At 47.8% G+C, this 18,264-nt stretch overlaps 1 protein-coding gene across 1 annotated transcript in view; it reads right to left on the reverse strand.

Annotated features, from left to right (window-relative positions):
- Positions 1-414: 414 nt before the first annotated feature.
- The window catches only part of LOC144953709 (protein Hook homolog 3-like), a 40,581-nt gene continuing 22,731 nt past the window's right edge, over positions 415-18,264 (reverse strand). Inside the window, exons 7-9 of the mRNA XM_078884269.1 lie at positions 9,189-9,260; positions 5,933-6,030; positions 415-442 (exon numbers count right to left, since the gene is read on the reverse strand). Of these exons, the coding sequence (XP_078740395.1) occupies positions 415-442; positions 5,933-6,030; positions 9,189-9,260 (198 nt within the window). The remainder of the gene's footprint in view (positions 443-5,932; positions 6,031-9,188; positions 9,261-18,264) is intronic.

Genomic DNA, 18,264 nt, shown 5'->3' on the forward strand with positions numbered 1-18,264 from the left:
AAATATTTTTATCATTTTATTCTCGCCGTGGATTTCGCACCCGATGACGATTGCCTGCGTTGCGGTCGAAACGTCGCGATAATTTAATTGTTTTAAATATTTTTATCATTTTATTATTTCATTCTCGCCGTGGATTTCGCACCTGATGACGATTTCCTTCGTTGCGGTCTAAACGTCGTGATAATTTTATTATTTTTTATTTTTATTATTTTATTATTTCCCTTCTCCGTTACTTGATTTCGCACCTGATGACGATTTCCTGTGTTTCGTTCGAAAGGTCGTGATCATTTCATCGTTTAATATATTTTTATTATTTTATTATTTCCCTTCTACTTGACTTTACGGTGACAACCAAAGGCCGTGCAATTTCTGCAACTCACAAAAGCTTCAATTGAAGACGCATTTTCATTGTTTTTATTTCACCGCGTCTACCCCAACGTGGCTTTAACCGAAGAGACGAAAGATTCCCGGAGCAATGTCTGGGGGTCCCACACTTGTACAAGTTTTGCAAACAAGTAGCCTGCAGAGTTTGGTGGTAGAACATTTTGTTGTCGACGTAGTTTATTGTGAAAATTCCGTCACAGTTACCTATGACCTGCACCGTTTCGTTGCTTTTATGGATTTATTTTGGTGATTTAGAAAAGTGTTTTTGGTTTGGCCATGTTGGTGTTGTTGTTGTTGTTGTTGGTGTTTGTGTTGTTGTAGTGCAGAGTTACACTGAAGGCCATCATCTAAGTTGTTGTTGTTGATGTTGTTGTTGGTGTTTGTGTTGTTGTAGTGCAGAGTTACACTGATGGCCATCATCTAAGTTGTTGTTGTTGATGTTGTTGTTGGTGTTTGTGTTGTTGTAGTGCAGAGTTACACTGATGGCCTTCATCTAAGTTGTTGTTGTTGTTGTTGTTGGTGTTTGTGTTGTTGTAGTGCAGAGTTACACTGAAGGCCTTCATCTAAGTTGTTGTTGTTGTTGTTGTTGTTGTTGGTGTTGTTGTAGTGCAGAGTTACACTGATGGCCTTCATCTAAGTTGTTGATGTTGTTGTTGTTGGTGTTTGTGTTGTTGTAGTGCAGAGTTACACTGATGGCCTTCATCTAAGTTGTTGTTGATGTTGTTGTTGTTGGTGTTTGTGTTGTTGTAGTGCAGAGTTACACTGATGGCCTCCATCTAAGTTGTTGATGTTGTTGTTGTTGGTGTTTGTGTTGTTGTTGTGCAGAGTTACACTGATGGCCTCCATCTAAGTTGTTGTTGTTGTTGTTGTTGGTGTTTGTGTTGTTGTAGTGCAGAGTTACACTGATGGCCTTCATCTAAGTTGTTGTTGTTGTTGTTGTTGGTGTTTGTGTTGTTGTAGTGCAGAGTGACACTGATGGCCATCATCTAAGTTGTTGTTGTTGTTGTTGTTGGTGTTTGTGTTGTTGTAGTGCAGAGTGACACTGATGGCCATCATCTAAGTTGTTGATGTTGTTGTTGTTGGTGTTTGTGTTGTTGTAGTGCAGAGTTACACTGATGGCTTTCATCTAAGTTGTTGTTGTTGTTGTTGGTGTTTGTGTTGTTGTAGTGCAGAGTTACACTGATGGCCATCATCTAAGTTGTTGTTGTTGTTGTTGGTGTTTGTGTTGTTGAAGTGCAGAGTTACACTGATGGCCTTCATCTAAGTTGTTGTTGTTGTTGTTGTTGGTGTTTGTGTTGTTGTAGTGCAGAGTTACACTGATGGCCATCATCTAAGTTGTTGTTGATGTTGTTGTTGTTGGTGTTTGTGTTGTTGTAGTGCAGAGTGACACTGATGGCCATCATCTAAGTTGTTGATGTTGTTGTTGTTGGTGTTTGTGTTGTTGTAGTGCAGAGTCACACTGATGGCCATCATCTAAGTTGTTGATGTTGTTGTTGTTGTTGTTGTTGGTGTTTGTGTTGTTGTAGTGCAGAGTTACACTGATGGCCTTCATCTAAGTTGTTGATGTTGTTGTTGTTGGTGTTTGTGTTGTTGTAGTGCAGAGTTACACTGATGGCCTCCATCTAAGTTGTTGTTGTTGTTGTTGTTGGTGTTTGTGTTGTTGTAGTGCAGAGTCACACTGATGGCCATCATCTAAGTTGTTGATGTTGTTGTTGTTGGTGTTTGTGTTGTTGTAGTGCAGAGTTACACTGATGGCCATCATCTAAGTTGTTGTTGTTGTTGTTTGTGTTGTTGTAGTGCAGAGTTACACTGATGGCCGTCATCTAAGTTGTTGTTGTTGTTGTTTGTGTTGTTGTAGTGCAGAGTTACACTGATGGCCGTCATCTAAGTTGTTGTTGTTGTTGTTTGTGTTGTTGTAGTGCAGAGTTACACTGATGGCCGTCATCTAAGTTGTTGTTGTTGGTGTTTGTGTTGTTGTAGTGCAGAGTTACACTGATGGCCGTCATCTAAGTTGTTGTTGGTGTTGTTTGTGTTGTTGTAGTGCAGAGTCACACTGATGGCCTTCATCTAAGTTGTTGTTGTTGTTGTTGGTGTTTGTGTTGTTGTAGTGCAGAGTTACACTGAAGGCCTTCATCTAAGTTGTTGTTGTTGTTGTTGTTGGTGTTGGTGTTGTTGTAGTGCAGAGTTACACTGATGGCCATCATCTAAGTTGTTGTTGTTGTTGTTGTTGTTGGTGTTGGTGTTGTTGTAGTGCAGAGTTACACTGATGGCCATCATCTAAGTTGTTGTTGTTGTTGTTGTTGTTGGTGTTTGTGTTGTTGTAGTGCAGAGTTACACTGAAGGCCTTCATCTAAGTTGTTGATGTTGTTGTTGTTGTTGGTGTTTGTGTTGTTGTAGTGCAGAGTTACACTGATGGCCATCATCTAAGTTGTTGTTGTTGTTGTTGTTGTTGGTGTTGGTGTTGTTGTAGTGCAGAGTTACACTGATGGCCATCATCTAAGTTGTTGTTGTTGTTGTTGTTGTTGGTGTTTGTGTTGTTGTAGTGCAGAGTTACACTGATGGCCATCATCTAAGTTGTTGTTGTTGTTGTTGGTGTTTGTGTTGTTGTAGTGCAGAGTTACACTGATGGCTTCATCTAAGTTGTTGTTGTTGATGTTGTTGTTGGTGTTTGTGTAACTGATTTTCTGTTTGCACTCAGTCACTCAGTCACTCAGTCACGCAGTCACTCAGTCACTCAGTCACGCAGTCACTCAGTCACTCAGTCACGCAGTCACGCAGTCACGCAGTCACTCAGTCACTCAGTCACTCAGTCACGCAGTCACTCAGTCACTCAGTCACTCAGTCACGCAGTCACGCAGTCACGCAGTCACTCAGTCACTCAGTCACGCAGTCACACAGTCACGCAGTCACGCAGTCACGCAGTCACTCAGTCACGCAGTCACGCAGTCACTCAGTCACTCAGTCACGCAGTCACGCAGTCACTCAGTCACTCAGTCACTCAGTAACACAGTCACTCAGTCACTCAGTCACTCAGTCACGCAGTCACTCAATAACACAGTCACTCAGTCACTCAGTCACTCAGTCACTCACTCAGTCACTCAGTCACTCAGTTACTCAGTCACTCAGTCACTCAGTCAGTCACTCAGTCACTCAGTCACGCAGTCACTCAGTCACGCAGTCACTCAGTCACTCAGTCACACAGTCACAAAGTCACTCAGTCACTCAGTCACGCAGTCACGCAGTCACTCACTCAGTCACTCAGTCACTCAGTCACTCAGTAACACAGTCACTCAGTCACTCAGTCACTCAGTCACTCAGTCACTCAGTCAGTCAGTCACTCAGTCACTCAGTCACTCACTCAGTCACTCAGTCACAAAGTCACTCAGTCACTCAGTCACGCAGTCACGCAGTCACTCACTCAGTCACTCAGTCACTCAGTCACGCAGTCACTCAGTCACTCAGTCAGTCACTCAGTCAGTCAGTCACTCAGTCACTCAGTCAGTCACTCACGCAGTCACTCAGTCACGCAGTCACTCAGTCACTCAGTCACTCAGTCACTCAGTCACTCACTCAGTCACTCAGTCACACAGTCACACAGTCACTCAGTCACGCAGTCACTCAATCACTCAGTCAGTCAGTCAGTCACTCAGTCAGTCAGTCACTCAGTCACTCAGTAACACAGTCACTCAGTCACTCAGTCACTCAGTAACACAGTCACTCAGTCACTCAGTCACTCAGTCAGTCAGTCACTCAGTCAATCAGTCACGCAGTCACTCACTCAGTCACTCAGTCACTCAGTCACACAGTCACAAAGTCACTCAGTCACTCAGTCACGCAGTCACGCAGTCACTCACTCAGTCACTCAGTCACTCAGTCACTCAGTCAGTCAGTCACACAGTCAGTCACTCAGTCACTCAGTCAGTCACTCAGTCACTCAGTCACACAGTCACAAAGTCACTCAGTCACTCAGTCACGCAGTCACGCAGTCACTCACTCAGTCACTCAGTCACTCAGTCACTCAGTCAGTCAGTCACTCAGTCACTCAGTCACGCAGTCACTCACTCAGTCACTCAGTCACTCAGTCACTCAGTCACTCACTCAGTCAGTCACTCAGTCACTCAGTCACTCAGTCAGTCAGTCACTCAGTCACTCAGTCACTCAGTCAGTCAGTCACTCAGTCACTCAGTCAGTCACTCACTCAGTCACTCACTCAGTCAGTCACTCAGTCACACAGTCACAAAGTCACTCAGTCACTCAGTCAGTCACTCAGTAATACAGTCACTCATTCACTCAGTCACTCAGTCACACAGTCACTCAGTCACTCAGTAATACAGTCACTAACTCACTCAGTCACACAGTCACTCAGTCACTCAGTAATACAGTCACTCACTCACACAGTCACTCACTCACTCAGTCACTCACTCACTCAGTCACTCACTCACTCAGTCACTCACTCACTCAGTCACTCAGTCACTCAGTCACAAAGTCACTCAGTCTGTGTGTGTGTCTCTGTGTGTGTCTCTGTGTGTGTCTCTGTGTGTGTCTCTGTGTGTGTCTCTGTGTGTGTCTCTGTGTGTCTCTGTGTGTCTCTGTGTGTGTCTCTGTGTGAGTCTCTGTGTGTGTCTCTGTGTGTCTCTGTGTCTCTCTATCCCCGTGTCTCCGTGTCTCCGTGTCTCTCTAGCCCCTTGTCTCTCTCCCCGTGTCTCCGTGTCTCTCTCCCCGTGTCTCTCTCTCCCCGTGTCTCTCTCCCCGTGTCTCTCTCTCCCCGTGTCTCTCTCCCCGTGTCTCTCTCTCCCAGTGTCTCCGTGTCTCTCTCCCCGTGTCTCTCTCCCCATGTCTCTCTCTCCCCGTGTCTCTCTCTCTCCCTGTGTCTCCGTGTCTCTCTAGCCCCTTGTCTCTCTCCCCGTGTCACCGTGTCTCTCTCCCCGTGTCTCTCTCTCCCCGTGTCTCTCTCCCCGTGTCTCTCTCCCTGTGTCTCCGTATCTCTCTCTCCCCGTGTCTCCGTGTCTCTCTCCCCGTGTCTCTCTCCCCGTGTCTCTCTCTCTCTCCGTGTCTCTCCCCCCGTGTCTCTCTCCCCGTGTCTCTCTCCCCGTGTCTCTCTCCCCGTGTCTCTCTCCCCGTGTCTCTCTCCCCGTGTCTCTCTCCCCCTGTCTCTCTCCCCGTGAATCTCTCCCCGTGTCTCTCTCCCCGTGTCTCTCTCTCTCCCCGTGTCTCTCTCCCCGTGTCTCTCTCCCTGTGTCTCCGTGTCTCTCTCCCCGTGTCTCTCTCTCTCCCCGTGTCTCTCTCTCTCCCCGTGTCTCTCTCCCCGTGTCTCTCTCCCCGTGTCTCTCTCCCCGTGTCTCTCTCCCCGTGTCTCTCTCCCCGTGTCTCTCTCCCCGTGTCTCTCTCCCCGTGTCTCTCCCCGTGTCTCCCCGTGTCACTCTCCCCGTGTCTCTCTCCCCGTGTCTCTCTCCCGGTGTCTCTCTCCCCGTGTCTCTCTATCCCTGTCCGCCTCCGTGTCCGCCGCCTGTCCCACTGCCCCGTCCGTGTCCCCCCCCACCCCCCCCACCCCCCCCCCCGATTCTGTCTCTGCCTGGCCAGGAAGGACTGTCCGGATCCCGTGTTCACGAGACGCAGGTCCGAAGACTTTCGCTGTAGAGACAGACCCTGGGGGAGACACAGAGACACAGTGAGACACAGTGAGACACACACAGAGTGAGACACAGAGTGAGACACAGAGACACACAGAGACACACACAGAGACACACACAGACAGAGTGAGACACACACACAGAGACACACACAGAGACACACAGAGACACACACAGAGACACACACAGAGACACACAGAGACACAGAGAGACACACACAGAGTGAGACACATAGTGAGACACAGAGAGAGACACAGAGACACACAGAGACACACACAGAGACACAGAGAGACACACACAGAGTGAGACACAGAGTGAGACACAGAGAGACACACACAGAGACACACACAGAGACACACACAGAGACACACACAGAGACACAGAGAGACACACACAGAGTGAGACACAGAGAGAGACACAGAGACACACAGAGACACAGTGAGACACAGTGAGACACACAGAGACACACACAGAGACACACACAGAGACACACAGACACACAGAGACACACAGAGACACAGTGAGACACACACAGACACACAGAGACACACAGAGACACACAGAGACACACAGAGACAAACAGAGACACACAGAGACACACAGAGACACACAGAGACACACACAGAGATACACAGAGACACACAGAGACACACAGAGACACACAGAGACACAGTGACACACACAGAGACAAACACAGACACACAGAGACACACAGAGACACACACAGACACACACAGAGACACACACAGAGACACACAGACACACAGAGACACACACAGAGACAAACACAGACACACACAGAGACACACACAGAGACACACACAGAGACACACACAGACACACAGAGACACACAGAGACACACAGAGACACACAGAGACACACAGAGACTGAGACACACAGACACACAGAGACACACAGACAGAGTGAGACACACACACAGAGACACACACAGAGTGAGACACACACACAGACACACAGAGACACACAGAGACACACAGAGACACACAGAGTCTAACTAGTCTAACTAGTTAGACTAGTTAGACTAGTTGTGCTAGTTAGTGTACTAGTATAACTAGTTAGACTAGTTGTGCTAGTTAGTGTACTAGTTAGTAGACTAGTTAGACTAGTCTAACTAGTCTAACTAGTCTAACTAGTTAGACTAGTTAGACTAGTTGTGCTAGTTAGTGTACTAGTTAGTAGACTAGTTAGACTAGTCTAACTAGTCTAACTAGTCTAACTAGTTAGACTAGTTGTGCTAGTTAGTGTACTAGTTAGTAGACTAGTTAGACTAGTCTAACTAGTCTAACTAGTTAGACTAGTTAGACTAGTTGTGCTAGTTAGTGTACTAGTTAGTAGACTAGTTAGACTAGTCTAACTAGTCTAACTAGTTAGACTAGTTAGACTAGTTGTGCTAGTTAGTGTACTAGTTAGTAGACTAGTTAGACTAGTCTAACTAGTCTAACTAGTTAGACTAGTTAGACTAGTTGTGCTAGTTAGTGTACTAGTTAGTAGACTAGTTAGACTAGTCTAACTAGTCTAACTAGTTAGACTAGTTAGACTAGTTGTGCTAGTTAGTGTACTAGTTAGTAGACTAGTTAGACTAGTCTAACTAGTCTAACTAGTTAGACTAGTTAGACTAGTTGTGCTAGTTAGTGTACTAGTTAGTAGACTAGTTAGACTAGACTAACTAGTCTAACTAGTTAGACTAGTTAGACTAGTTGTGCTAGTTAGTGTACTAGTTAGTAGACTAGTTAGACTAGTCTAACTAGTCTAACTAGTCTAACTAGTTAGACTAGTTAGACTAGTTGTGCTAGTTAGTGTACTAGTTAGTAGACTAGTTAGACTAGTCTAACTAGTCTAACTAGTTAGACTAGTTAGACTAGTTGTGCTAGTTAGTGTACTAGTTAGTAGACTAGTTAGACTAGTCTAACTAGTCTAACTAGTTAGACTAGTTAGACTAGTTGTGCTAGTTAGTGTACTAGTTAGTAGACTAGTTAGACTAGTCTAACTAGTCTAACTAGTTAGACTAGTTAGACTAGTTGTGCTAGTTAGTGTACTAGTTAGTAGTCTAGCTAGACTAGTCTAACTAGTCTAACTAGTTAGACTAGTTAGACTAGTTGTGCTAGTTAGTGTACTAGTTAGTAGACTAGTTAGACTAGTCTAACTAGTCTAACTAGTTAGACTAGTTAGACTAGTTGTGCTAGTTAGTGTACTAGTTAGTAGTCTAGTTAGACTAGTCTAACTAGTTAGACTAGTTAGACTAGTTGTGCTAGTTAGTGTACTAGTTAGTAGACTAGTTAGACTAGTCTAACTAGTCTAACTAGTTAGACTAGTTAGACTAGTTGTGCTAGTTAGTGTACTAGTTAGTAGACTAGTTAGACTAGTCTAACTAGTCTAACTAGTTAGACTAGTTAGACTAGTTGTGCTAGTTAGTGTACTAGTTAGTAGTCTAGTTAGACTAGTCTAACTAGTCTAACTAGTTAGACTAGTTAGACTAGTTGTGCTAGTTAGTGTACTAGTTAGTAGACTAGTTAGACTAGTCTAACTAGTCTAACTAGTTAGACTAGTTAGACTAGTTGTGCTAGTTAGTGTACTAGTTAGTAGACTAGTTAGACTAGTTGTGCTAGTTAGTGTACTAGTTAGTAGACTAGTTAGACTAGTCTAACTAGTCTAACTAGTTAGACTAGTTGTGCTAGTTAGTGTACTAGTTAGTAGACTAGTTAGACTAGTCTACTAACTAGTCTAACTAGTTAGACTAGTTAGACTAGTTGTGCTAGTTAGTGTACTAGTTAGTAGACTAGTTAGACTAGTCTAACTAGTCTAACTAGTTAGACTAGTTAGACTAGTTGTGCTAGTTAGTGTACTAGTTAGTAGACTAGTTAGACTAGTCTAACTAGTCTAACTAGTTAGACTAGTTAGACTAGTTGTGCTAGTTAGTGTACTAGTTAGTAGACTAGTTAGACTAGTCTACTAACTAGTCTAACTAGTTAGACTAGTTAGACTAGTTGTGCTAGTTAGTGTACTAGTTAGTAGACTAGTTAGACTAGTCTAACTAGTCTAACTAGTTAGACTAGTTAGACTAGTTGTGCTAGTTAGTGTACTAGTTAGTAGTCTAGTTAGACTAGTCTAACTAGTCTAACTAGTTAGACAAGTTGTACTAGTGAGTGTCTCACCAGGCTGTACCACGCACTCACGATCAGCTTCTCCTCGTGGTCTCTCTGCAAGCGAACTCGCTCAGACTCCCTCTGTCACAACAACAACATCAACAACATCATCAACAACATCAACAACATCAACAACAACATCATCATCAACAACAACAACATCATCAACAACAACAACAACATCAACATCAACAACAACAACATCATCAACTCGCTCAGACTCCCTCTGTCAACAACAACATCATCAACATCATCAACAACATCAACAACATCATCAACAACAACATCATCAACAACATCATCATCAACAACATCAACAACATCAACAACATCAACATCATCATCAAAATCACCATCATCATCTAGTGAGTGGGTGAGTGGTGAGTGGGTGAGTGAGTGAGTGGGTGAGTGAGAGGTGAGTGAGTGGTGAGTGGGTGAATGGGTGAGTGAGTGGGTGGGTGGGTGAGTGAGTGGGTGGGTGAGTGAGTGACTGAGTGAGTGACTGACTGAGTGAGTGACTGACTGAGTGACTGAGTGAGTGACTGAGTGAGTGACTGAGTGAGTGACTGAGTGAGTGAGTGAGTGACTGAGTAGGTGAGTGAGTGAGTGAGTAGGTGAGTGAGTGAGTAGGTGAGTGGGTGACTGACTGACTGAGTGAGTGACTGACTGAGTGACTGAGTGACTGACTGACTGAGTGAGTGAGTGAGTAGGTGAGTGAGTGAGTGAGTAGGTGAGTGGGTGACTGACTGACTGAGTGAGTGACTGACTGAGTGACTGACTGAGTTACTGAGTGACTGAGTGACTGACTGACTGAGTGAGTGAGTAGGTGAGTGAGTGAGTGAGTAGGTGAGTGAGTGAGTGACTGAGTGACTGACTGACTGAGTGACTGACTGACTGACTGAGTGACTGACTGACCGAGTGAGTGACTGACTGAGTGAGTGAGTGACTGAGTGACTGACTGACTGAGTGAGTGACTGAGTGACTGAGTGAGTGACTGACTGACTGAGTGACTGAGTGACTGACTGAGTGACTGACTGACTGAGTGACTGACTGAGTGGTGACTGAGTGAGACCTCTTTTATCATGATGAGCCTGTCTCTCTCCAGGAGTTGATTTCTCAGCGACTGAGACTCGGTGAGTGGGTGACTGAGTGACTGAGTGACTGACTGACTGAGTGACTGACTGACTGAGTGACTGAGTGAGTGACTGAGTGACTGAGTGACTGAGTGAGACCTATTTCGTCATGATGAGCCTGTCTCTCTCCAGGAGTTGATTTCTCAGCGACTGAGACTCGGTGAGTGGGTGACTGGGTGACTGACTGACTGAGTGACTGAGTGAGTGACTGAGTGACTGACTGAGTGACTGACTGAGTGACTGACTGACTGAGTGACTGACTGACTGACTGACTGAGTGAGTGAGTGAGTGAGTGGTGACTGAGTGAGACCTCTTTCGTCATGATGAGTCTGTCTCTCTCCAGGAGTTGATTTCTCAGCGACTGAGACTCGGTGAGTGGGTGACTGGGTGACTGACTGACTGAGTGACTGTGTAGGTGAGTGAGTGGGTGAGTGGGTGGGTGAGTGAGTGACTGAGTGACTGACTGAGTAGGTGAGTGGGTGAGTGGGTGAGTGACTGACTGACCGAGTGAGTGAGTGACTGACTGAGTGAGTGAGTGACTGACTGACTGACTGAGTGACTGACTGAGTGACTGACTGAGTGAGTGACTGACTGACTAAGTGACTGACTGAGTGACTGAGTGACTGGGTGACTGACTGACTGAGTGACTGTGTAGGTGAGTGAGTGGGTGGGTGAGTGAGTGACTGAGTGAGTGAGTGACTGACTGACTGAGTGAGTGACTGACTGACTGAGTGACTGACTGAGTGACTGACTGAGTGACTGTGTAGGTGAGTGAGTGGGTGGGTGGGTGGGTGGGTGGGTGAGTGAGTGAGTGACTGAGTGAGTGACTGACTGAGTGAGTGAGTGAGTGAGTGACTGACTGAGTGAGTGAGTGACTGACTGACTGAGTGACTGACTGAGTGACTGACTGAGTGAGTGACTGACTGACTAAGTGACTGACTGACTGAGTGACTGAGTGACTGGGTGACTGAGTGACTGAGTGACTGGGTGACTGACTGACTGAGTGACTGTGTAGGTGAGTGAGTGGGTGGGTGAGTGAGTGACTGAGTGACTGACTGAGTAGGTGAGTGGGTGAGTGACTGACTGACCGAGTGAGTGAGTGAGTAGGTGACTGAGTGACTGAGTGAGTGACTGACTGAGTGAGTGACTGAGTGAGTGACTGAGTGAGACCTCTTTCGTCATGATGAGCCTGTCTCTCTCCAGGAGATGATTTCTCAGCGACTGAGACTCGGTGAGTGGGTGACTGGGTGACTGACTGACTGAGTGAGTGACTGACTGAGTGACTGACTGAGTGACTGACTGAGTGACTGAGTGACTGAGTGACTGAGTGACTGACTGACTGAGTGACTGAGTGAGACCTCTTTCGTCATGATGAGCCTGTCTCTCTCCAGGAGTTGACTTCTCAGCGTCTGAGACTCGGTGAGTGGGTGACTGGGTGACTGACTGACTGAGTGACTGACTGACTGAGTGACTGAGTGACTGACTGAGTGAGTGAGTAGGTGAGTGGGTGGGTGAGTGAGTGAGTGAGTGAGTGAGTGAGTGACTGAGTGACTGAGTGAGTGACTGAGTGACTGACTGACTGAGTGAGTGAGTGACTGACTGACTGAGTGACTGAGTGACTGACTGACTGACTGAGTGACTGACTGAGTGACTGAGTGAGACCTCTTTCGTCATGATGAGCCTGTCTCTCTCCAGGAGTTGATTTCTCAGCGACTGAGACTCAGTGAGTGGGTGACTGGGTGACTGACTGACTGAGTGGGTGACTGACTGAGTGACTGACTGACTGAGTGACTGAGTGACTGACTGACTGACTGAGTGACTGACTGACTGAGTGACTGACTGACTGAGTGACTGAGTGACTGAGTGACTGAGTGACTGACTGACTGACTGAGTGACTGACTGAGTGACTGAGTGACTGAGTGACTGAGTGACTGACTGACTGAGTGACTTGAGTGACTGAGTGAGACCTCTTTTGTCATGATGAGCCTGTCTCTCTCCAGGAGTTGATTTCTCAGCGTCTGAGACTCGGTGAGTGGGTGACTGGGTGACTGACTGACTGAATGACTGACTGACTGAGTGACTGAGTGACTGACTGACTGACTGAGTGACTGACTGAGTGACTGAGTGACTGAGTGACTGAGTGAGACCTCTTTCGTCATGATGAGCCTGTCTCTCTCCAGGAGTTGACTTCTCAGCGTCTGAGACTCGGTGAGTGGGTGACTGGGTGACTGGGTGACTGACTGACTGAGTGACTGACTGAGTGACTGACTGAGTGACTGACTGAGTGACTGACTGAGTGACTGACTGAGTGACTGAGTGACTGAGTGACTGAGTGAGACCTCTTTCGTCATGATGAGTCTGTCTCTCTCCAGGAGTTGATTTCTCAGCGTCTGAGACTCGGTGAGTGGGTGACTGGGTGACTGACTGACTGAGTGAGTGACTGAGTGAGTGAGTGAGTGACTGAGTGACTGAGTGAGTGAGTGGTGAGTGACTGAGTGACTGACTGAGTGACTGAGTGACTGAGTGACTGACTGACTGAGTGACTGAGTGAGTGAGTGGTGAGTGACTGAGTGACTGACTGAGTGACTGAGTGACTGACTGACTGAGTGACTGAGTGACTGAGTGAGTGAGTGGTGAGTGACTGAGTGACTGACTGAGTGACTGACTGACTGAGTGACTGAGTGACTGAGTGAGTGAGTGACTGAGTGACTGACTGAGTGACTGAGTGAGTGACTGACTGACTGAGTGACTGACTGACTGAGTGACTGACTGAGTGACTGAGTGACTGAGTGAGTGAGTGAGACCTCTTTCGTCATGATGAGCCTGTCTCTCTCCAGGAGTTGATTTCTCAGCGTCTGAGACTCGGTGAGTGGGTGACTGGGTGACTGACTGAGTGACTGACTGAGTGACTGAGTGACTGACTGACTGACTGAGTGACTGACTGACTGAGTGACTGACTGAGTGAGTGAGTGAGACCTCTTTCGTCATGATGAGCCTGTCTCTCTCCAGGAGTTGACTTCTCAGCGTCTGAGACTCGGTGAGTGGGTGACTGGGTGACTGGGTGACTGACTGACTGAGTGACTGACTGAGTGACTGACTGAGTGACTGACTGAGTGACTGACTGAGTGACTGAGTGAGTGGTGAGTGAGTGAGACCTCTTTCGTCATGATGAGCCTGTCTCTCTCCAGGAGTTGATTTCTCAGCGTCTGAGACTCGGTGAGTGGGTGACTGGGTGACTGACTGACTGAATGACTGACTGACTGAGTGACTGAGTGACTGACTGACTGACTGAGTGACTGACTGAGTGACTGAGTGACTGAGTGACTGAGTGAGACCTCTTTCGTCATGATGAGTCTGTCTCTCTCCAGGAGTTGATTTCTCAGCGTCTGAGACTCGGTGAGTGGGTGACTGGGTGACTGACTGACTGAGTGAGTGACTGAGTGAGTGAGTGGTGAGTGACTGAGTGACTGACTGAGTGACTGAGTGACTGAGTGACTGACTGACTGAGTGACTGAGTGAGACCTCTTTCGTCATGATGAGCCTGTCTCTCTCCAGGAGTTGATTTCTCAGCGACTGAGACTCGGTGAGTGGGTGACTGGGTGACTGACTGACTGACTGAGTGACTGACTGACTGAGTGACTGAGTGACTGAGTGAGTGAGTGGTGAGTGACTGAGTGACTGACTGAGTGACTGACTGACTGAGTGACTGAGTGACTGAGTGAGTGAGTGAGTGAGTGAGTGACTGAGTGACTGACTGAGTGAGTGACTGAGTGAGTGACTGACTGACTGAGTGACTGAATGACTGAGTGACTGACTGAGTGACTGAGTGACTGAGTGAGTGAGTGAGACCTCTTTCGTCATGATGAGCCTGTCTCTCTCCAGGAGTTGATTTCTCAGCGTCTGAGACTCGGTGAGTGGGTGACTGGGTGACTGACTGAGTGACTGACTGACTGACTGAGTGACTGACTGACTGACTGAGTGACTGACTGACTGAGTGACTGACTGAGTGAGTGAGTGAGACCTCTTTCGTCATGATGAGCCTGTCTCTCTCCAGGAGTTGACTTCTCAGCGTCTGAGACTCGGTGAGTGGGTGACTGGGTGACTGGGTGACTGACTGACTGAGTGACTGACTGAGTGACTGACTGACTGAGTGACTGAGTGAGTGGTGAGTGAGTGAGACCTCTTTCGTCATGATGAGCCTGTCTCTCTCCAGGAGTTGATTTCTCAGCGTCTGAGACTCGGTGAGTGGGTGACTGGGTGACTGACTGACTGACTGACTGAGTGACTGAGTGACTGACTGACTGACTGACTGAGTGACTGAGTGACTGAGTGACTGAGTGACTGAGTGACTGACTGACTGAGTGACTGACTGAGTGACTGAGTGACTGACTGACTGACTGAGTGACTGACTGAGTGACTGACTGAGTGACTGAGTGACTGACTGACTGACTGAGTGACTGACTGACTGAGTGACTGAGTGACTGAGTGACTGAGTGAGACCTCTTTCGTCATGATGAGTCTGTCTCTCTCCAGGAGTTGATTTCTCAGCGTCTGAGACTCGGTGAGTGGGTGACTGGGTGACTGACTGACTGAGTGAGTGACTGAGTGAGTGAGTGAGTGACTGAGTGACTGAGTGAGTGAGTGGTGAGTGACTGAGTGACTGACTGAGTGACTGAGTGACTGAGTGACTGACTGACTGAGTGACTGAGTGAGTGAGTGGTGAGTGACTGAGTGACTGACTGAGTGACTGAGTGACTGACTGACTGAGTGACTGAGTGACTGAGTGAGTGAGTGGTGAGTGACTGAGTGACTGACTGAGTGACTGACTGACTGAGTGACTGAGTGACTGAGTGAGTGAGTGACTGAGTGACTGAGTGAGTGACTGAGTGAGTGACTGACTGACTGAGTGACTGACTGACTGAGTGACTGACTGAGTGACTGAGTGACTGAGTGAGTGAGTGAGACCTCTTTCGTCATGATGAGCCTGTCTCTCTCCAGGAGTTGATTTCTCAGCGTCTGAGACTCGGTGAGTGGGTGACTGGGTGACTGACTGAGTGACTGACTGAGTGACTGAGTGACTGACTGACTGACTGAGTGACTGACTGACTGAGTGACTGACTGAGTGAGTGAGTGAGACCTCTTTCGTCATGATGAGCCTGTCTCTCTCCAGGAGTTGACTTCTCAGCGTCTGAGACTCGGTGAGTGGGTGACTGGGTGACTGGGTGACTGACTGACTGAGTGACTGACTGAGTGACTGACTGAGTGACTGACTGAGTGACTGACTGAGTGACTGAGTGAGTGGTGAGTGAGTGAGACCTCTTTCGTCATGATGAGCCTGTCTCTCTCCAGGAGTTGATTTCTCAGCGTCTGAGACTCGGTGAGTGGGTGACTGGGTGACTGACTGACTGAATGACTGACTGACTGAGTGACTGAGTGACTGACTGACTGACTGAGTGACTGACTGAGTGACTGAGTGACTGAGTGACTGAGTGAGACCTCTTTCGTCATGATGAGTCTGTCTCTCTCCAGGAGTTGATTTCTCAGCGTCTGAGACTCGGTGAGTGGGTGACTGGGTGACTGACTGACTGAGTGAGTGACTGAGTGAGTGAGTGGTGAGTGACTGAGTGACTGACTGAGTGACTGAGTGACTGAGTGACTGACTGACTGAGTGACTGAGTGAGACCTCTTTCGTCATGATGAGCCTGTCTCTCTCCAGGAGTTGATTTCTCAGCGACTGAGACTCGGTGAGTGGGTGACTGGGTGACTGACTGACTGACTGAGTGACTGACTGACTGAGTGACTGAGTGACTGAGTGAGTGAGTGGTGAGTGACTGAGTGACTGACTGAGTGACTGACTGACTGAGTGACTGAGTGACTGAGTGAGTGAGTGAGTGAGTGAGTGACTGAGTGACTGACTGAGTGAGTGACTGAGTGAGTGACTGACTGACTGAGTGACTGAATGACTGAGTGACTGACTGAGTGACTGAGTGACTGAGTGAGTGAGTGAGACCTCTTTCGTCATGATGAGCCTGTCTCTCTCCAGGAGTTGATTTCTCAGCGTCTGAGACTCGGTGAGTGGGTGACTGGGTGACTGACTGAGTGACTGACTGACTGACTGAGTGACTGACTGACTGACTGAGTGACTGACTGACTGAGTGACTGACTGAGTGAGTGAGTGAGACCTCTTTCGTCATGATGAGCCTGTCTCTCTCCAGGAGTTGACTTCTCAGCGTCTGAGACTCGGTGAGTGGGTGACTGGGTGACTGGGTGACTGACTGACTGAGTGACTGACTGAGTGACTGACTGACTGAGTGACTGAGTGAGTGGTGAGTGAGTGAGACCTCTTTCGTCATGATGAGCCTGTCTCTCTCCAGGAGTTGATTTCTCAGCGTCTGAGACTCGGTGAGTGGGTGACTGGGTGACTGACTGACTGACTGACTGAGTGACTGAGTGACTGACTGACTGACTGACTGAGTGACTGAGTGACTGAGTGACTGAGTGACTGAGTGACTGACTGACTGAGTGACTGACTGAGTGACTGAGTGACTGACTGACTGACTGAGTGACTGACTGAGTGACTGACTGAGTGAGTGAGTGAGACCTCTTTCGTCATGATGAGTCTGTCTCTCTCCAGGAGTTGATTTCTCAGCGTCTGAGACTCGGTGAGTGGGTGACTGGGTGACTGACTGAGTGACTGACTGACTGAGTGACTGACTGACTGACTGAGTGACTGACTGAGTGACTGAGTGACTGAGTGACTGAGTGAGACCTCTTTCGTCATGATGAGCCTGTCTCTCTCCAGGAGTTGACTTCTCAGCGTCTGAGACTCGGTGAGTGGGTGACTGGGTGACTGGGTGACTGACTGACTGAGTGAGTGACTGAGTGAGTGAGTGACTGAGTGACTGAGTGAGTGAGTGGTGAGTGACTGAGTGACTGACTGAGTGACTGAGTGACTGAGTGACTGACTGACTGAGTGACTGAGTGAGACCTCTTTCGTCATGATGAGCCTGTCTCTCTCCAGGAGTTGATTTCTCAGCGTCTGAGACTCGGTGAGTGGGTGACTGGGTGACTGACTGACTGACTGACTGACTGAGTGACTGAGTGACTGACTGACTGACTGAGTGACTGACTGAGTAACTGAGTGACTGAGTGACTGAGTGAGACCTCTTTCGTCATGATGAGCCTGTCTCTCTCCAGGAGTTGATTTCTCAGCGTCTGAGACTCGGTGAGTGGGTGACTGGGTGACTGACTGAGTGACTGACTGATTGAGTGACTGACTGACTGAGTGACTGACTGAGTGACTGAGTGACTGAGTGACTGAGTGAGACCTCTTTCGTCATGATGAGCCTGTCTCTCTCCAGGAGTTGACTTCTCAGCGTCTGAGACTCGGTGAGTGGGTGACTGGGTGACTGGGTGACTGACTGACTGAGTGACTGACTGAGTGACTGACTGAGTGACTGACTGAGTGACTGACTGAGTGACTGAGTGAGTGGTGAGTGAGTGAGACCTCTTTCGTCATGATGAGCCTGTCTCTCTCCAGGAGTTGATTTCTCAGCGTCTGAGACTCGGTGAGTGGGTGACTGGGTGACTGACTGACTGAATGACTGACTGACTGAGTGACTGAGTGACTGACTGACTGAGTGACTGACTGAGTGACTGAGTGACTGAGTGAGACCTCTTTCGTCATGATGAGCCTGTCTCTCTCCAGGAGTTGATTTCTCAGCGTCTGAGACTCGGTGAGTGGGTGACTGGGTGACTGACTGAGTGACTGACTGACTGAGTGACTGACTGACTGACTGAGTGACTGACTGACTGAGTGACTGACTGAGTGAGTGAGTGAGACCTCTTTCGTCATGATGAGCCTGTCTCTCTCCAGGAGTTGACTTCTCAGCGTCTGAGACTCGGTGAGTGGGTGACTGGGTGACTGGGTGACTGACTGACTGAGTGACTGA

Source organism: Lampetra fluviatilis, chromosome 81, assembly GCF_964198595.1.
Source record: "Lampetra fluviatilis chromosome 81, kcLamFluv1.1, whole genome shotgun sequence".
NCBI classification, from domain to species: Eukaryota; Metazoa; Chordata; class Hyperoartia; order Petromyzontiformes; family Petromyzontidae; genus Lampetra; species Lampetra fluviatilis.